We start from the raw sequence: 22,059 nt of genomic DNA, 5'->3' as shown, positions 1-22,059 counted from the left end.
GTATTTCTCATTTGCTATATTTTTGTTTTTCTTTTTATTTTGTATAACCTGTTACCACCTGGCAAATAGCCAACTTGTAACTTGTACTATATAATAATAATAATATATTAATCATGACTATAGTTTGGGATCATTGCACTCTGTATTTTTTACCTATTCTTCAGCATTTTGAAACTTCTAAGGTTATTTGAAAAATAAAGAGCTGTGTCGTGCTGGGAAAAGTACTCACTATTTCACCAATGAAATATTTTATTAAGTTGAAAGTATTAATATTAATTAAATTTAATCTTCGAGCAATCCCCCCTTTTGCATATCGGTATATGATGGTACTCTTCATGGAATATTGATGGTGTAGTGGATTGAGTGGTTGTGAATTCTTTTGAGGACAATGCTAATTATTTGTCCTTTGGATATTTTTAGAGGATGTACTAACAAGGGAGTACCCAGGATCAAAACTTGGGGGGGGGGGGGAAGGCCATGGTTGTTCAAGTTATAGGTATAAGATTTAAGCATGGAAAAGGTGAATGAAACCAACATTCTAAGGAAACTGTAACAGCTCTTTATTAGTTTTTAAAATTATTTGCTTGGAAAAATATTATTTTCCTTAGAGACATTTGCAATTTTTGCTTCAAGGGGGGGGGGGTGGCAGATGCCCCTCCTGCTCCTCGCATGCCCATGTATACTAAATTTAGTGGTGTAATGGGATATGCACAATTTTTCAATCAAATAGGGGGCTTCCTTTGAGATGATCAAGTTCTAAGTTTAAAATTAGAGACTTTTAGCTTGATAATTTGTAGAATCAGACCGCATTTAGTTTAAAGCCTCATTAATTCCCTCTCTATTTGAAATTCATCTAAAGCCTTCCTCTGATGTTCTTCCCTTCCACCTGACTGTCATTGATAAATTTTTCATCAGACCTCATTTTCATGATGTGGCCATAATTATATTTTCCCATCTTCTTCTGTAGTTTTCAGAAAACTTCTCATGGCTCCTCATCATCACACATGGTCAAAATTCCTAAGATTGGTTTAACTCAGCTCTCCACTCATTTCTCCAACCAGCTAATCTTTAAACACCTATACGTGTATTGAAGGTATTTACCGTAGCAGATTCACCTTTGAGACCCAGCTAGTTACGAATTCATATCATCATTGGCTGTCATGGCTGTATCATTAATGATACAGCCATTTTATTTCATTGCTTGGAAATGGAGAGAAAGCTCTGCACCGATATTGAAACGTGGCCACCATTTTATTACCACGGCAATACAAAATAAAATAAAAATTGTTTTTCGCTCCACAAAGTTGAGGCCATCGACCATCAAAATATGAAATTTTTCTAAGATGGTCACATTACCAACATGGACCACTTGGTATGGATTGACCCTGCAAGGTTTTGCAGTGTTTTTCAGTATGTTAATTGTTAATAACTAAAACTGCTCAGGTCCCTTTCATAACCTCTCTTTGAATCTACCCACAAAATATATTTTTTTAGCTCTCTGGCTGTTGAATATTGATACTTTTTTTCTTGCTTTAGTCGACACCAATTATACAGACTGTCCCAAGGGTCGTGTGTCACTTTTGATCTCAAATTTTAGTAACTTCCCCTCGAGAAATTTTCTTGAAAATTGGCATACTTATGGGGAAGGGCCCTAAGTTTTGTTGAGTATAAGCAAAATTTTACAATTTTGACCTTTTGACCTCACAATGTGGGCCCAAACCAAAATTTTGAATTTGCCTTATGGGGTTTCAATGTTAAAAAATTCGAGATAGAAAAAAGTCTGAATTTCACTAACCAAGATGTCAATTCTTAGGTTTTCGGACACGAGGAAACCGAAAATAACACTTATATTTACGAAAATTCAACTGGTGACCCAGTAAGGTCACAGTCAAGGTCATAAGGGTGGCAAAAAGAATAGGATACCAACAAAGGTGTCAATCCATGGGTTTTAAAGGGTGCCTAAGTCATTAGTATTGTCCCAATACTCGTCTTATCCACTATTTGACCTCCACGGCTAATACTGAGGTCAAAGGTCAAAGAGGTAAACGTCAGGCCATCGTGACAACCAACGTGTCGAACCATAGGTTTTAAAGGGTGCTCAAGTCAGTTCTGCTGTTCATTTATCAGTATTGTTGATTTTTTGACCTCCGAAGGTCATAATGTGGGTCAAAGGTCATAAAGGCATGATTTGATATATCAGGGAAACTATACTCTCAATTGGCTACAAAATCTTGGACCTAGGGGACATTCGTGTCACCTAGCTTATTGAGTGCTATTGATTGCTCCGTTTTATTTTGTACCAGCAGGCCAGCCGGCGTTTTCCGGAAGGGTGGTACCCAGAGAAGTGTTGAAATTGGATTACATGATCATATAAGATTTTAATGCTTCCTCTTTGATCGTGTCAAGGGATATGCCTACCCGGCAGGATGTCCAACCGCAGAAGTTGTATGACGTGACGCAACAAACGGTAATGGAATAACGACACAAATAAAAGTGTCGGACGTATTTTTTCCGATTTTAACATACTGGAAATATCATTAATAAAGCTTAGAGAACAGGCAAACAAGCATATATACGAAAATGGTGAGTCTGTTGTGGCGTCATATCCTAATTGTTGCCTGAATATGTCTGAGTTTGTGCCAAGTAACCTTCAATTGTAGGAAGGATTTACTTTCTTATTTTACTCGAATAAAACGGTGACTGAAGCGCATCTAACAACGGTGACTACAGCGCAGCGAATAGCTGAACTGGTGGCATTACTCGATGAAGATCCATGCCAAACTCAAGGAGAGATTGCTTGGGCATTAGGACTTACCCACCAAGCAATGGCAAAGTTATTTTACAGCACCAGAACGCTCGACTTCATGCCGCCAAATCCGTTAAAACCTACCTCGAAACGCTTACAGGAGAAGTCCCTACCCACCCGCTACATTACCTAGATATTTCGCAGTCCGATTATTACTTGCCCCGTTCAATGGCAAATAGTCTGTCTGATCAACAGTTGCGCTAATATGAGGACATCAAAAAATTGCACGATTCGTGAATAACCTCACTAGATGAAAAATATTACAATAACGGTATTCCCGCTCTGCCACAAAAGTTGTAGCTAGCGATGGAAAATATTTTTAATGATTCATTTATGACGATTTTTCCACAATTAAGTTGTATTTTCATAAAAAAAACAGCGAGAACTTAGTTGCGCACTTAATGTATAGATTTTAATAAAAAGTTCTCCACTCGAATTTATAGCTGGTAGTACAGTCGCTAGGGAAAAATAGTCGGTATGATTTTTCCTCTCGTCGTCGTCAACACCGGGATGAATCATCAAAGCGACTACGAATGTTTCTCTCGGGAAATTAATATTGCGTACAATAAGCGTCGAGGAACGGCGGTCTCCTCTGACTACTCGAAAAACAACGACTTGCTTGCCATCTCTCGAACGCACATAAAACCGCCAATTTGTGTCGCCTAGTTTATATGTTACCGATAATTCGATTTGATTTTATATTTTTATCAGAATTTTCCCATTAGAATATATAGCTGGAGCCATTGTTAAAGAATGTCCCTCAGTCGGTCGGGCATAATAGTAGCCATGATTTTTCTTCTTGGCGTTATCAACTCCGAGACGAATTATCAAAACGGCTACGAATTTCTCTCTCGGAAAATTTATATCGCGTACAACAGGCGCTGAGGAACGACAGCCTTCCTTGACTGCTCGCAAAACAACGCCTTGCTCGCCAGCTCTCGAACGCACATAAAACCGCCGTATCGCGCGTGTGGCAAGTGCCGAGGCCGCCTCTCTATTGAGCAAATAAGGGGTGGAGAAAGACCAGAGCCGTGGGTTTGCTTTGTCTCCGGTAATTGAGGCGGGGCGGGAAGTGGGTGACCTGTGGAGGGATCGTTTAATTAAGACCTCCCACGCCAGGGTGCGTGGGCGGGCTTCGCGGAGGAAGTGGTGAGGGCAGGTGTAGACGCCGGTGTCTAGAGGCGCCCCTCTATCGCCCTCTGTTTGAGCCGAATGTGGTGAAAAGTTGCTGATCGTACATTGTGGCTTTGGCGTAAAAAATGGACCAGATGAAACATTATAAATAAAAAGTGAAACTTCACTAATCTGATCGAGAGATTCGGCTTTCACTTGGTGAAAATTCATGCTAAATGAAGATAAAAAAAACCTTTTTGAATTTCCGCAGAATTTTTCATTGGTACAAGACAAATCTGTGTAAATTTACAAAATTTGTTTATAAATCTCCATTCGTCATTATTCTAATTGATTTTCATTGGGAACTTCCGATTCTACCTCAGTACATTCCGCTTCAACGGTTGAAATCGGTGGCACGTGCTCGTGTGTCGTTTATACTCGTGGAGTTATGTGGTTTTACCTTTAAACGCAACGGTAGTGGATTTAACTTGATAAGGATCCTTCATCTTAGGGAAGTAGAAAGAATTTCTCTTGCCATTATGCTCTGACCGATCTCTGGGAGCAACTGATTTATACATCTAATCTTTAAAAATCGTCATTTTTCTCTTCTAAAGAAAGTTCCCGTGATGATAATTTTATTTTTATTAATCAGTGAGCTTCATTGCGTTACTGACAATGAAATTGTCACTTTCTTTTCTCGTGGAGTGACATAGTTATACTTTTTAACGCAACGGTAGTGGGCACAACTTGATGAGAATCCTTCATTTTAGGGAAGTACGTAGAATGTTTATTTTCCATTATGCTCTGACCGAACTTAGCTTTATTGCACCGTAGTACCGCAGTGTTTTTCTATGCGAAATAATGGTCAGTAGAAATGAATTCGAAGTGATTTTTTTATCAGGGATATCATCAGATATTTTTACAATCATTAATATATGGTTAATTAATAGTTATTAAATTATAATAGATAATTAATAACTGTTATTGCTGTAAAAGGTAATATAACGCGATTTGAGGAGTGTGGTATATTATTAAATTGAGCGTTCAGCGGCTGAGTGATCGGTACCGTGGTCAAATCTAGGTGTATTCACAATAAACTTCATTGCTACTCTAGGTCGTCCAAGGAGAAGAGCTGCTCCCTTCCCTGAATTTGGAAATTTAACACACCTAAGGCATGATTTGGAAAAGCTTTGACTTTACGTATTGAAAAAAGCTTAATTCGAGTTAAAGATATTAGTTGCGAGTTAGTGACTATTTTTACGTAGCTTCTTATGGATACCACCTCACCAATAACGTGCTCAAGTTCCAGAAATAAAGCGAGAGAGATTAAAAAATTTCGGAACCATAACATTCATTTAAATTGAGCAGAAGCTGGTTCAGAATTGCAACGCGTTGATGTTAGCACCATTGATGGTATTTGATAAATTTCCCCTCTCCATTGCTAAAATAATGACTAAATATTCAAAGTCCTGAATAAAAGGTGGCACGATTTCTCTTTATCATATTTAGATGCACGAAGGATCACCGAAATCTTCAAGCTCCACCTACTGTTGATGCTGGGGAAGCCGATGCTCATCTATTTGTATCTCCAGAAATAAATTTTATGAACGTCTAACTCCTCAATTATTAAAATATAATTACCCGCGACTAAATTTTATACTGAATAGACAGTTTTAAATGGTTTTTGAAAAAATAATCTTCTCCGTTTACGTTAGTCAGCGTCACCTCGGTTGCATATACCCTGAGCTTGTGGACATCGCTGCAGGTGAAAAAATGTTTTCGTCCAACTTTGAGGATCAATTATTCCGGAGGGTCATTTAAAAAGGAGTTGTTCGCAGTTCGAATGTACTCAAAGACTTGTTAGTTCACAACTCCCTTTTAGGGTTACGAGTCGAGACTCGTTAACTTAGCCTTCATCCAAATAAAGGAATCGCCCTCGTTTCTTATTGCCTTGGATCAACCAGCACAGACGAGAAGCTATTGCCTAAAAATTATAATTTCCCCCCTGGGGAGGGGAAGCGTCGAGAAAAACTTAGAATTTTAATGGTAACTGCCCTCCCAATACAGTAATCGAGTTTTATAAAATAGGGTTAAATTCAACTATGCTATACATTACATGAATGTGAAAAAAATGAAACCAGTTAAAACATTTTTAAGCGTTATACCATTGTCATTTCAAAATCCTACTCGACCAGTACGAATATAAATTATGAATGATGAGGACTTTTGGTAGGTAGTTGATGCCGTTGTTAATTGATTCATTCTATCAGTATAAGTATTACTGGATTATTCTTGGAAAATTGGAACAATTAACTCAAAATGTGGTCAAAATAGAGTGATTTTAAATAAAAAATACTTTTAATCCGTAGTCCTTTGTGTATCCTGAGTAACTACAGCGCCTTTAATACCAAAGCTTATGACCCTGTTGCCAATTCAACTCGTTTCCTGTCTACATTAGAAATATTTTAGTTATCATATTCATTTAATTTTTTTCTACAGAGTTCAATGCATTAATTACGTAAGAAGTTTTAATGCAAGTCTCTGCGAGTCTCTTTGGGCCCGGAAAGCAGGAAGATCATATTAAGAGAAAATGGCATAATTTCTTTTTTCGATTTGGTCTCATCACATTTATGCGTGGTTTTCCTGGATTCAGAAAATGCTCGAAATCCGTCAAAATAGCCATCGCGAAGGCTTGGGTGGGTCGCTCACGGCGATCTCTAAATCCCTTTATTCCGAAAGGATTAGCACGCCCTGTCCGCGAAGCTTTCCCGCGTGACATCTTCAAAGAATCTGCATTTCCAGGAAGTGACGCCCACGTATGCGTCTAATGGGAATGGAAAGGTCCGCGGAACACGCCACGCCACGCTCAGATGAGAATTAGTTGACGTCATCAGTATAATGACGTATCTATATCACCGTGTAAATGTGTACACGAAGCAGGAGTAGCTTCACAAAACTATTTCTTTAAAACTTTACGGTGAGAACAAAATCGTAACTCCTATCCTTATAACTATAAATTTGTAGAATTGATTGATAATAAAGGTCATACTTCTCTCTATGATCTTGTATTTCATCGTACGCTGCTCTTTTTGCGATACACCCATTTCTTATCCCTTGATTTTTGCGATCATAATTTTTCGGATAGTAAAAACACGAGAAGAAATTCATCCATTTACTTGGCGTCTTGATTTTTCCCGAAAGAACAAAATACAATCATGAGATTTCTTCTTTGTGTGCATCCGAATGGCATTCATTTTGGAATGAGAGAGTTCCCTTTTGTGTCACATCGTTCGGAGCTAATTTCTCTTCCAAATTATCGACGGTGAAATTCAAGATTGCCGTTAGTAATGTTGACTTACAATTAGAGGTTTCGAATAATTTCGCCATAAAATAATACAAATCAAGGAATAAAGCTAGATCATATTGGTACTCACGAAGACTAATTTATTTTGAATTCTTAGAGAAGATGCTTTATACGTGAAAACGTTGAAAAAAATTAAATCCCTTTGGATTAATCAAAATCTATCACTGGAATGGGAGCAGCCGATTTTCATACCTCATCTTTAAAGCATGTTATTTCTCACTTTTAAATTAAGTTCTCATAGTGAACATTTTATTTTAATTAATTAGAGAGATTCATTGCATTCCTGACAGTAACGCTTGACCTTATATTACTGCGAGCAGAGTATTCACACCGGAATTATTGAATATGGAAGAGCAACTTGAAGTAATTACGGCTGTAATGGATGGTGCGTGTCATAACAGATTCACGAGTTTTCATTTGTAAGAGATGAGCTCACGTGATGTGTGAATTAGCTAGGGAATACGATTTATAGTGTTAATTGCTTTAAAATTAAGGAAAAAGGTAACATAGATGCCTAAGCGGTCAACTCTATTTAATTATAAATGAACTAGATAAGATTTCAATGGAATAATTGGCCTCAAAACTTCTCACACCTATCAATCTACATTTAATGGTGAATTCACTCAAAAGTAACGGTAATGCACTTAAGAATACTGTTTAGAAGTTGTGCTTTGATAGCTTAAACATTCGCTTCAAATTGAATACAATTTCTTTGCTAAAACTAAACGGGAAGAATAAAGGTCGTAACTCCTATCCTTGCGATTGTAAATTTATAAAATTGATTGATAATAAAGGTCATATTTCTCTATATGAACTCGGATATTTTAATATATACATGCAACAGCTCTCTAATTAAACAGCAAGTCGAAACTTTATGCAGAAAGTTAATTAAGTTTACTTCGAAGGGAATTATTTGGATGTGTGCTTAAATGAATAGGTTATGAAGGGAATGAAGAAGAGAATTCTATCAGCTAAGGAATCTCTTATCTCCGGTTCTCAGGAAAAATAGATCCCTTAGTAATATGATACGATATATTATGGAGGCTGATGTCTCGTCGATGCAATCATTCATTTTGTCATTTGTCCTCTCCAGTCCAACATATTCCTATTTTCTCCTTAATGTGGTCCAAATAATCCTACCTGCGCCATATTCCATCTTTCTTGCGTAGTACTTCAACTAGAAGAAGTTCAAGAATATTTTTAAAATAAAAATTGTGTCTAATGACATGTCCAATACATTTAATTTTCTTTTTTTCATCTCCGTCACTAATATTCTGTCTTCTTTCTATTCTCTCAAAACTTGCGTATTTGTTTTTCTTTCGGCCCAGCTTGATCGAGCCTTCCCCCGCTGAACCAAATATCAACAGTCTGCTGATTTATAATTTTTGTAGTCCTACATTCTCTTCCATATGGCATTGAACACCAAGAAATATTAATGGTAGGGGTTTTATAAAATCTATATTCTTGCGTTACTCGCTAAAACATTTTTCTCGGTATTAAATGTCAGCTTTGGCAAAGCTACCCGTCTCTTATTTTCCACTAGCATCTATTGTGCTGTGTGCTCATGCTACGAACACAAATAAATTGTTCCACCTGATTAGTTCTGTTGTTGTCAATTTTATTATCGGTTGTAATTTCCTCCATATTTTTAGTACCGCTATTACTTTCATTTTCAGTATATTCACTTTTAATTTGCATCATTTAAGAGTATTTAAAGGACTCGCAGCGTTCTCTTCATTTATATTTCACCATAAGACTATTGCGTTGTTATCAGCAAATCTGATATAATATTATGCTGCCGAGTATCAGTTTATATCATTTATTATAGAAAATTGAAATATATAGATTATTATAGAAATTTTGAAGAAAAAGACTCCGTAAGCGACTTAAGAACAAAACCATGAATCATGAGCGTTTCCTTCAAGGGGAAGCGCCCAGTGTAAGTGCAGAAGTAAGTCCACAGATAAAAAATTCTTCTGTATCCACCTGAATTCGAACCTAGGTCTACAGTTATTGCTCCGTAAACTCGTGAATTTCAGTGCTGATTAAGCTACGAATGCGTAAATACGAAATGGCTTGTAGCATACTTTACCTCTAAAGCCATAATTTCCCAAGAGAATGGTGTGTTGATAGTTTTATTTCTTAAAGCAGTCCCTGCGGAAGTGGGAAGGTCGACAGTTACGGTTTTGGTTATGATCAAAACATGAAATCTATTTCAGAATTCCGTAAAATTTGCAATTATTTTGGAACTATACCAATGAGAATTTTTTATATGGAGAATAGGTGAGGTCGCTTCCGATGGTAATCTCAGGACTTAAAAGCAGAAGTAGCAATAAGCAATAGTAAGGCAACTTGATTCCACCCCATCTAACGGACATTAGTTTGAGTTAGCCATTCTTGGAGCTCAGATATTGCTGATACATACAACTTTACCTTAATAAGCAAGAAAACTAGCTGAAGTAAAAAATGTCTTGAGAACAATTCAAAGTATTTGCAGTTTGAACTAGTACATTTTAGTTAGAATTGATAAATTTCATTGGAAAATATAGTGTTTTCTATGAATTTCAACGTCGGTAAAAATCGAGTAATTTTTTCGCTGTGCAAATACTTAACTATTCTTTAAAATATTATAAAGTTTTGAATAAAAAAGGGCATTTTTTGGGCGCCTAGGAAAGGTAGGTAACATTTTTAATTGATAATTTATCAAGAATTTCTCCCCTTATCAGAATATAAGTGTTAAAAGGGAAATTTTATTTCCATGATGATTTCATTGAAATTCATTTTCTAAAGCATGCATCGTCGGTGATAAAATAATTACCTGGATTGATATGTTCTTGTCCACTACCCAGTATCCGTTATTTTCAGAAATACTTAAGCACCGACGCGTCGGTGCCTTATTCATACACAGTTGATGCTTACAGGAATTAAAATTCAATAATTAATGGTAGTCAACATTAAGTAGAAGAATGATAGAGCACTACTACTACTAGAGTGAAATTGAAAATTCAGGACTGGAAGTGTCCGAAATGTATCGAGTGCTCATTAGGTGGCAAAAAAAAAACCGGAGCGCAATCATGGGAAAGCAAGCAAGCCTGGCTAGAAATGGAGAAGGACTGTGAGATCCAAAAAAATCTGTTTGATTAATTTCGAGTAAGTAATTAAGGCCCCCATCCGCTTCTCCATGTTTTCTTTTTTGCTCCCAACCTCGACTCGCGTGTTTACCCTGACGAGGGTTCACGCGATGAAAAAGCCGTTCGCGTTTGCCAAAAAAATTCCTCCTCCTCCCTCTCTCTCTCTCTCTTCCTCGTCCCATCAGTTTGTCATCGCCCGTGGAAAAGAGCGTGGCCCCAATTGCACCCTCGGGCGATGAAGGAAGGGCACGCGAACTTCCCCGCACGCGCCCTCCTATCCACTCACACGTTCTGACAATAGGCGTGCTCATCATCTGAAACGCAGTGCTCAGCGATTTTTCCAACGGCTTGTACGTAAAACTTATCCGTCGAACTGGACGCCTACGAAAGAGAAAATTTTGTAATAATTCAATTGCTTTTGAAATTCGAGGAGTTTATTACATCATTTATTTTGAATTCATCCCGTGGAAATAGGGTGATTTCATATTATTTTTTTGTTGCCTAAATCGAAAGATTATTACTGGAGTACGTATTTCACGCTTTTAGATTTTTAAAGGACGATATCTATTTTTCACGATTTAATGAAAAGTGAAAATTTTCAAGCGCGCGAAAACGCGAAGGCTAAGTAGGAATACTGGGAAAAGCCCCAGTGACGTCCACCGGTTCCGGATGCCACCGTGTGAGGCCACCTTAGTGGGAGGCTATGGGTGGCTCTTCGATGCAGGCTGCTTGCTGCCGAGCATGGCGGTAGCGTAGAGTACTCTGCTAGCAAGTAGCGCTTGGCTTAAATAAGGATTATTAATACCCTATCAAACGAAGGAAACTTTCCGACCATAGGAAATTTTAGTAGGTGATTATTAAGAAATGTTTCCCTGAGCTCTGTACTTCATGAATACATAGATAATCTCAGACGATGTAAAACTCCTGACTACTCGTATAGTATCTGGGTCCCTGTGACGTACCGTTGAATGGCATCGCATGGGCCTTTTTCAAAATGAGGTTAAAATTGATCATTAAGATTCGTCTAAACTGGGATTTCTAAAACCAAATAATTTGTATATTATGAATACACCAATGGTGGGAACGAATCGCAATCAATTCCTTTCGTTTTCTTTGATTAAGGAAACTACCCTATTATTGATTTCTTCTTCCGGTGATGCTTTCCGACTATTCTCACTTTGACGATCATGTTTCCGGTCGCCACAGCATTTAAACCCTTTGCGGTCCAACGTCGACGCTGGCTCTACAGGCCTTGTGAAAGCATCAGGTCCAACGACAAGTCCAGCTCAACATCACAAGGTTATATAAAGGGATTATACGAAGGGCAATGTTTCAAGAGATGTCACACACATAATTTTTAAATTATAAACTCTTTAATTGAACCTATAGCATAACATTACAGTCAGAGCAAGTTTACTTTGAGCAACAAAATAAAACATTTGAAAAACACCAAAGAATCCTGTCAATTATTCCTTTTTTCCTAAAAATTAATTTGGACTAGACTATTTGAATTGAAAAAAATGGACCGCAAAGGATTAATCTACTCACGCCGCACTCACAACCAGACCGCGCCTATTAGACATTATCCTGCGAAAGGGAATACAGCGGAACTTGGTTATAACGGCATCGGCTGTAACGTCAACTCGGGTTTAACGTCACATTTTATACAGAACAGCCAAAATTGAACATTTTATGTTGTACGAAAACCCGTTTATATCGTCAACAAATACTGCGACACTCGGGTATAGCGTAAAAAAATTTTGCTGTTCTCAGGTTGCAAAAGTGGTGGTGTAATTGTATTATGTCCCAAAGTTCATAGAAATCATGTGTAGAAACATCAAAAGCAAAAACAGGTCACAAGCTGGACGTTGAGCAGGTGACGGGATGCAACTCTTTTGTTTAATTGGTGTCTGGAGGGAGCGGGGGCTGTCCCGCATACCTGGGTCTTATCCCTTCCCACCCCTACATTCTACAAGGTCACTGACACAGGCACACTGTATTGTACTGTTTGTTTCGTTAGTTACGGTAGATCATCAGTCACATCACTACCTACCTCCATGTGAGCATCGCGTATGTTGTTTTATACGTCGTTAGTTGTGTTTTTTTTGCGCAATGTCAAGTTGTGGTGTCACTCAGATTTAAGGCTGCTTTTTTTATAACGTCACTCGGATATAACGTTAAAAATCTTCTGGTCCCTTTGATGACGTTATAACCAAGTTCCAATTTATATCTCGTTATCATGCTGGAGTTTTTGAAATTCACCGAGTTGATTTCATCATTTATTTTTAATTTCTCATGTGTTAATTATAACTATTTTCTTCCGGCGATGCCTTCCGACTCTTATGACCCTGGAGAGAATGTTTTCGGTGGCGACAGCATTTTAATCTACTCACGCCATATAATCAACACACAACCAGACTTTCCGACCTCTATTCATTCAGATTTTCTTCCAACGGCAGTATATAAAACTTATCAGTCGAAATGGACGCGTATCAAACATTATCCAACGAAAGAGAAAGTTTGGTAATCATGCTGGAGTTTTCGAAATTCACTGAGCCGATTTTTAATTTCTTGTGTGGTCTGTATTTCTTTATTCTTCCGGTGATGCCTTCCGACTCTTATGGCCTTGGAGAGAATGTTTGCGGTAACGACAGCATTTTAATCTACTCATGCCATATAATCAACACACAACCAGACTTTCCGACCTCTATTCTATCAGATTTTCCGATGATACCCCGGCTCGCTAATTGGAACACATGGTACTGCACCTTCTTCAGGACGACACATGAAGGAATATCTCTGGCTATACGCGCATTTACCGTGACCTAGAGGAAGAGGAAAGGTGTAAGGTATAAGAGTAGTATAAAAATGTATAGAATTATTCAATAATGTTCACATAAGTGTTGTTTCGTAGTTTTCCGTAGCGTTCAGAATTCGTTGATCTCTCCATCTCCCGAGTTTTCGCTGCGTTTTGTTAGAAGAGGTAACGACATTTTCCGAAGCCACTTCAACCTGAAGACGCCTGGCGGAATCCTGGGAAACTTTCGTCACCTCTGACAACAAAACGCGGTGAAATCCCGGGAAATGGAGAGATCCAAGAATGTTCACATAAAGCTTCATGAATTATAACCCGTAATCATGGGCGTTTTTTTGGTCCTGGATACGCCCTTGTTCGTAATACCTAATTAATTCAAGCAGCGATTTACTGAACATTTGTCCGACGTCGCGGTCGGTGCACGTAGTTTACTCCTCAAGCTGGACGCGTATCGTCCGTCATATATCCTCTTCATTTCAAACACCTTGTTCAGCGCATTGTTCGGCACCTTATTCAGGTCGAGGCATATAGCATATCTCTCTAGCTGAATGCGTGTTGACCGTGAACCAGAGAAAGATAAAACGTTTACATAGTGGTAATGATAAAACGTTAACATAATGTGTTTCGAAGTATTTCCTCACAAAGCTACATGAATTAAAATTCGAAATCCTAACTTTATATAAACATCTACTTACTGAGCAAGTGATATCCATTTTTTTCTTGCAGTAGACTGGTGACTTGACAGATATTTAAATTTAATTGTTCTTGTTCTAAATAAATAATTTTTATCAAAAAAGAGTAATAATATAAGGCACTTCGTACTTCCCTCACTGGTTTAATTTCTTAGCAACCAGTTTCGTCATTATCAAGCATGCGTGATAATAACGTAGAATAATGACGTAGAATACGTCAAAACTGGCTGCCGAGCTATTAAACCATAAAGGAAAGTGCAAAGTTCCTTTATTATTACTATGCATAAATTCTAAAAGGTGAATTCACCTACTATAAAACTTCAAAAAATAAAGAGTTAGATTGATCCCTGGAATTATCTCCTTCTGAGACCGAGTAGAACGTATTAAAGTCGCGGTCAAATTCGAAGGAAGTGCTGACTCCATCGGAGTCGTCGATATCCGCGTGTGCACGGCGTGAGCATGTTGTCGTGCGTGAGGCGAGAGTAAGCGAGGCGCGGGAAGCCGCAAATTATGAATGGCATAAATCCATCGATTCTTCTCCCGCTCCCTCCACTCCCTGCCATCATCCATCTTCTACCTTTTAGCCCCACTTCCCTTCTCAACACTCGTATACCTCTCTCTCTCTCCCCTACCGTATCAACCTCAGTGCACGTGACCGCGGCGCAAAACAGACATTACCGTGAAATTAGCAATAAAGACAACAGTACCCAATCAGCAGACGATATCTATCGGATATCTAAATAAGGTTGATACATCCAAAACACGTTTTTATTACACAACCGATATTTTGACGACGTTACACAGATATTCTATTCGTAACATCCACGAAAAGTAGTAAAAATAACTTTACACAGATATCCAAGTCGTAATATCCGTGATATTAAAAAAATGTTATTCCAAAAAAGACTCATAGGCTATATATAAAATATTAACTTAGAATTGAAGGGCACAAATGTTTTTTTTTGCATATCTACTCATCTACTCATTATCATCTACTCATAATCATTATCTACTCATTAGAAGTGGTGAAGATATCTAAGAGATGTTGTAATACAAACCTCCACGTCCACTGTTGGACATCGCTGCAATGCTGTTTGGCGGGTCCTTCGGATATTTGAGAGATATCCATGCAACTTTAATTGGATCAGCACGGATATTGCACGGATGTCATATGAGAACGCCGACAATGTTTTCTGGATGTTGTTGGAATATGAAATATCACACGTTTTCAGCCGTTACATTCGAATTGAGGTCATTGCTAAACAAAGCGCGGATCTCTTCTCTGAGATGCGCGAATTAGGCATCCCGTTTACTCATTTTCGTTGCGTGTTTTCCAAGATGAGAAAGAATTACACGTTCCGCGATTCTGTGGGTTGCTTTGGAGTGGTTTAGATCGAAGGAAGATAATGGTCAAGGCCAACAACTAAGCAACGTTTTTCGAAATGGTGGCTGTAATTGGCTAGTTTTGCGGTCCATTTCTGAGTCAAGGGCGCATAAAATGACCGAGTAAGTGGAGTTTCATAGCATCCTAGTTTAGGATTAAATCGTTATCTATTTCCATCAGCGCATCCATGCTGTAGATTCTCACGTTTCTGTCTCTTACAGCCAAAGTTGGAGTAACGAAATGGGTTACGCGTGTATTTTTACGTAACCCATTACGTGAGGATACACATGTGTTACATGGGTTACGTGTGTATCCGCGCCTCCCCTGTTGAAGAATACACGAGGTTGGTCTCAGGCTCTAATTAACCACCGGGAAAATAGATAAGGTCATGTTACTGATCAGTGATGTGCAGATCTCTCCTCTCATATCTTCTGTTAGCCTCGGCCTCTGATCAAAAATGACAGATTCAATCACCAAGCTTAATCAAACTTCGTCAATTGCCACAACTCACGAATGTATTATGAGACCGTGTATCCAGGTTACATTGATTAAACTTCTGGGTGAAAGATTCAGTCTATCACGGATATAATGAGTGCCACGGGTATTAACTGGCCTCGGAAATCTAGTATTTGATTTAATTCTAACAGTAGGTATTATTATCTACGGTAAGCTGTATCTACTGTAATGTGAACTAATGCAAGATATTGATACAATGCAGTTTAATAGAGACCTTATTTTTGTAGCTTCTTATACATTTTGACTAAATATTTTGATCTATACCAGCCTCTGGCTTAGTTCAAAATGGCCTTTTGATTTGTAATGTATGTTAGTGTCGGAATTTATTCACTTTCAAATTATCAAATTTTTAATTCTAATTTTTTACGAGACTGTTGCTTCTCGTCCACAATATTGCGTGTTTAGCGATTTCAAGCTCCGCTCGTCCCAGGGTCGGGAGGTTAATAACTATGTATAAAAGTTTTGAATGAAAGCTCAGAATAAAATCGTCATTGACGCTAATCACAACATTAATGATTTTCAATCAAATGGTTTCTTACAGCCCAATTTTCTTACATTTTTTCCGCATCATACTGTGTCCTTATTGCGTTTTAAGTTCATAATTCTACCTGTCATCAGCATGGATATCCCTAAGTTATGGCGTCTTTTCGATTAGACCGTGAATTAGAGTCCTGTGTGCTTAAGGATCTATAGCCACATTAATATAACCGATTCAGATTGTTAGCCGCGCATGTTGCCTACTCTAGTGCAAGCACCATGTTCACCCAATGTGTTTGGGGCTATTAAAATGCTGACACCCCACTAGGGTGGCAACTCATGTTCCCGGAGCACAGGGGCAATCTGGGGCCCTCTGTAGCCCCGCCCAGCTGGTCACCTGTCTCCTCCAATAAGCCTCATCACGCGTCAACAAACTCACCATCCCACTTCCTGCACTAACTCCCCGCGCATCGACGAATCACGACGCTGTTATGGTCACGAACTTTAGTTGAGGACACCCACTCAAGTCCCAAAACCTATTTTGCTAGGACCAACGTGTCATTAATATGCGGAAGAGCTATATAGATTAGTTCTCTTTGGATTTTCTTCTTAAATACAAAATTCTGGCTTGTCCAGAACTCAGAAGGGTTACTCGTATTTTGAATCAATTACCGTTTGAACGCGGCTGTTTTTTAATACAATTTCATCGACCTGAAGACGCCGGTTGGAATACCGGAGAAACTGTCGTCACAAAGAAAATCCACGCGGTGGAACCCAGAAACATGGAGACATCAATACAATTTTACAATTAAAATTATGAAAATACTTATACAGAATACATGAATTCGTCGGTTCCCTTTATCCTTATAATACAGTCAAATCTGTGAAGAAATGATGGTAACCAAACCATAGAACTCCAATATGAACATGTCCATTATAAGGTCAATATAGGATTTAACTTTCAGCACAACGCTGTCAATTGACGCTCTTTCTGTACAACTTAATTCGGTTTGTTTCATTACTACTCAATCGTAATTATATCAAATTATTGTTCCATTACGCTTCAAAATTGATTATCAAATATTCTGAAATAATGGAGTGTCTTTACTTTACTGTGTATTGAATAATAATGAATAATTTACATCATGGATAAGTCATTCTTCCAGAAACCAATTTTGATGCTTGAGTCACCGTTATGCAGTTCCTCCGACTATCTTAAATCTTAGGTGTTGAAAACTAACATTTTCAACGTTTTTAGCTATGGGTAGCTTTTTGCTGAAACACTTTGCTCTAGTTTTATGTCTAGGTTTATGTTACGCAAACATTCAAGGGATCTATAGGATAATCACGTCAGGAGGACTCGATGACTCACTTAACCAATTAAAGCTTGCACGACATACGTCATTTTGGTCTCGTCCAGGATGGTTTACGTCGGCTTTTATGTTGTGGCGTGTTTAGTTCTGACGCGAGCTCACGGAAAATAGGAATTATGAGCATGGTTATACGTTCGCTGGGAATCGCAGGTGATACGGTTGTTCGACATTGGGCAGCGGGTTTTCCTTCCCCGGGCCCCACATATCACTCCGTCACACTTATGGGCGGCGACTGCGCCTTGAATTATAACACTCACTCCTTTTGTTTCTCCATCATCCCGTCACCCATCCCCCGCATACAAAAATTCCCTCCCCTTCGCTCCCCCTCCTTCCTCCCACAAATATTCCCGCCTCCCCATCCAACCTTCCCCTCAAACGCCACCCCCCCAACTCATATTCGCGGAAGTCCCGAGTAACGTCCTCGCCCTTAACGCATATCACACGCATCTTGGCCGGGACCGGAGGACGACACAGGTGGGTAAATGTGCAGTAATTTGCGTAGATTTCGGGTTTCCTAAGGGATTGTGGTGAAATCAAAGATATTTCCGCGGTTATAATTTTCTTTCGAGGCGAATCGATATATTTTTCGCTCTCAAATGTGTACCTGCGTTTTGAAAAAAATCGGAAAAGGTCCACTACGCGTCGATCGGGTCAAAAAGTCTTCTGATTAGGGACAAACAGAAATTCGTCGAAATCGGTGCGTAAAATCATTCTCGGAAGCAGAAGGATGAACACGTGGATGGTCTGCAGAGATTAACTCGCATCCGCGAAATGATTATTCGTTCGTCTCTTTTGCGTGCGATTAAGCTATCTTTTTCTCGTCAACCTAATAAATAATTCTCGTGATTCGGCTTCTGTATTATATGCTACGATCCCTTCGCGTGGCGCTCGGGTATGATTAAAGAATTTGAGTCCGAACAGGGGCGGGTCCCCCGCATGGCGCGATCTGAAGATTAGGCTTTTTGGAGCATTATTATCATGAGGGTGTAAAAGCACCATCAAACTGCCGCATCAATCACGCCAAATTATGTGAGTAGTTCCACGTAGCTGAAAGTTCGAATCAATTGGTTTTAATTACATAATATTGGGGTAATAATGCTACTTATCATCCGTGAAAACCGAGGAACGAATCTGATTCTAACTTAATCTGAAGTATCCATTGGACCTTACATGATTTAATTAATTTTCTCGGTAGCTTTGTTCAATTTCCTCCGGAAACTTCCTCACATATCTCATGTATGTGAATTTTCAGAAAATGCGCAGTTACACAAACATGTATCTCAAATGTCTTCGAACTTTTCACGTTAAAATAATCTGAAGCACCCGATAAGCGAAATGCAGCTAATATTTCAGATAATATCAGCTTAAAATAATTACATCAAAAGAAAAGTATGTTGAAATGTGGAGCTAAAATATTCTCTCCGTTTTTCAGCAGAGTGATGACTCTGCTGAAATTCCGTTGCTGACAGAGATAAGTCAATCAAAAATTTTAGCTATTTATTTCGTAATAATTTTTAAATTGCTTTTATTATTTTCATACATCCATGATTTTCATCTTTTGAAAATAATTTATTTGGCGATTCTTGTGCCATTAATTTTGGTCTTAACCAGAAAATAATCGTGATACAATAACTGTAGTTCAGTGGGAACATTATCGTGAACTATCTACTTCATGCTATTTTCTTATTTCGCCATTTTGGTGGACGATTATTTTCTACCAGTTTCGGTTATGTTAATAACGGCATTACTAATCATATGTCTAAGTACCAAAATGTTGACAAAATATATTTCTTGTTGCATACTATGGTAAAATGACGTCGCTCTGAATATTCATGAAAGTGAGAGTGTTATTTTACCACCGTCTTCATATGTTTTATCTTACTCATTTATCGAATTCATGTATAAAATAAATGATTTACAAAGGTATTGTGCAGCCCACTTAATTTTATTCGACAGCTCTACTACAAGTGTTTCGATTGCCTTGCAATCATTATCAGGTACTTAACTACTCTTCTCCGGAAAAAGTTGACTTTATTCAATTAAACATTTGCGGCTATCCTATTCAATATATCTTGGAGTCTATAAAGAGGTGTATGAAATTTTCAGGCGACAGAGGTGTTTTCCATTTAATATGTATGATTGTGCTCTTCTACATGGATTGCCACATTGATGTTTAAGGGTGCAGTCTGCAATCATGGAGAGTTTTGTATGCTCAGCACCCCCTAGCATAAATTGGTCCTAGCTAAATAGAGATCTTTATTTGAAAATTATCCATAGGACATAATATTTAGGCCATTTATGGAAATTCATATTTTTTAATATTCTGTAAGCTTAGCATAAATAAGCTTAATTTGAAAAACAGTGATTATTATTATTTTTTTAAATGCATTGAAAACATCTCAATATTAATATTTGTGAAAACCCTATCCTAAAAGATGAACACTATGCCCAACCTTAAAGACTAACGAGTTTTCTTACATGGCGATGATAATTTTTAGATTTTCCCTCTGTTTTATTTGCAGGCGCCGTCAGTCATATTCCGAACCCTCTCCTTCTCGTTGGGAGGCGCTTCCATAGAGGGCAGGGATGTCGTCGCCATCGGCGCTCTTCGTGGCGGACGTCCTGGGCCGCTCGTCCGGGAGGTTCAAAGAGGATCAGCAGCAACCCTCGAGGGACCAGCTGTCCCCCCTCAGACCCCCGTCTGCATCTTCACCGGGGCGACGGAGCCGAAGGTCGTCCATCTCCGGCGACCGACCCTCGCCCACTCCATCCCTCGGCGATCGACGCAGCATCTGCCGGTCGCCCTGCAGCCCCTCACTGGTAAGTGACACTTTTCATTGCGTAGCAATATCTTGAGGAAATATCTTTTTTGTTTTCATGCAGGGTTGATTGATTTAAATCACTTTGATTTAAATCATGATTAAAATCACGATTTAAATCACTTGATTTTTATTTTAAAAAAATCAGGTGATTTAAATCATAATGTGATCTATATGTTTGATTTTTAAGAGTCAAGAATAGTAAGCTGAAAGTGTATAATTTTGATTTTTATTTCTTAATACAATGAATCGACAGTTATCGGCACAATGGTGGCTCTTAAATAGAAATGATACTGTAGGAATGCATGTAACATGAAAATTTAAAAAAATGGCTTTGGTTAGAATACTAGTGTATACGTTGAAAAAAATTGTTTTCTGATTTAACTTCTAAGCGTAGGCACCATACAAAGTTCATAGGCTTTAGAACTGCATAATGTAGCACATTTGATACTTCCAATGGCAATTTTATATTATGCTGGTGTAATTTTTAATTTCATACCATTGGCATTTCCATAGTTCTCTCCCCTGATTGACTAAATGTTGTATTAAGTTTAGAGTATGTTGCCTCTTATTGTTTCTGCAAACGATCATTCTCCAATATGCTGCCCAAATAGTTAGTTTTGCTAATAACTGAATTTTTGATGAATGGATAATCATAAAAATCTCATTTAAATCAATAAAATCCGATTTAAATCAATAAAATCCGATTTAAATAAAAAAAATCAACAAAAATGATTTTTTTGAAAAAATCATGATTTTTATCAACCCTGTTTTCGTGTCAGAAAAAGAGGAATACTACTTGATGGTCACAGGGGTTTCTCACTTCATTTTCCTGTCCTGAAGACGACCTGCATCTCGTAGGGTTGAAAAGTTGAGAGAGAAGAAATTTTCAACTCGCCCTTCAGTCCTTTATTGGTGGTCGTGTTGTATATCTACTTTTTCATGTACAAATACCTCGAGCTGATTCCTTTCCGTTTTGGTGATATCTGATATCAGAATATTTCTAGAAGGTTATTCGGGTTGCATCACTTGGTTATTCCTCAGTCTCCTTTACCTCAGGATGCAGACATCTCGTAAAGTGAAACGTTAACTGAGATGAAATTTTAAAACTGAGAAATCTTCACGAATCCTACGATTTTTTAACACACAGGTGTTATTGAATGAATGAATGAATGAACGCTTTATTTGATGCTCTGGGAAACCCATAAGAGCAAAAAACCTAAATACAATTAAACATTCTGCTCAAAAATACAATAATTATGAAATAGCACAACATAAACAAAATTAATCAACTCAAAGATTTGTACAACTCAAAACAATACATTTACGGTTTTAAATATTCATACAGTTTACTCTTGAAAGATTCTGAGGTGGAGGAGCGTTTTATTAAGGGGGGTAATGAATTCCAAAACTTAGAAGCAGTGATCTGGAAGGAATTTAGGTATAGGTTGGTACGGGCTTGGGGTATATGGAGAAGGTTAAGGTCTGACCGGGTTCTTCGGAGGGAAACACTAGTCCTGTAAGTGAATAAGTTATACAGGTATTCAGGCGTTTGAGTACGAAATAGGG

General features: G+C 38.2%; 1 protein-coding gene across 1 annotated transcript in view; it reads left to right on the top strand.

The window, feature by feature from the left end:
• Positions 1-22,059, top strand: part of LOC124159669 (transmembrane channel-like protein) — a 112,959-nt gene that overhangs the window by 12,298 nt on the left and 78,602 nt on the right. The window contains exon 2 of the mRNA XM_046535576.1: positions 20,194-20,491. Coding sequence (XP_046391532.1) covers positions 20,194-20,491 — 298 coding nt within the window. The remainder of the gene's footprint in view (positions 1-20,193; positions 20,492-22,059) is intronic.

Source organism: Ischnura elegans, chromosome 5, assembly GCF_921293095.1.
Source record: "Ischnura elegans chromosome 5, ioIscEleg1.1, whole genome shotgun sequence".
Taxonomy (NCBI): domain Eukaryota; kingdom Metazoa; phylum Arthropoda; class Insecta; order Odonata; family Coenagrionidae; genus Ischnura; species Ischnura elegans.
This window is presented reverse-complemented; position numbering and strand designations above follow the sequence as displayed.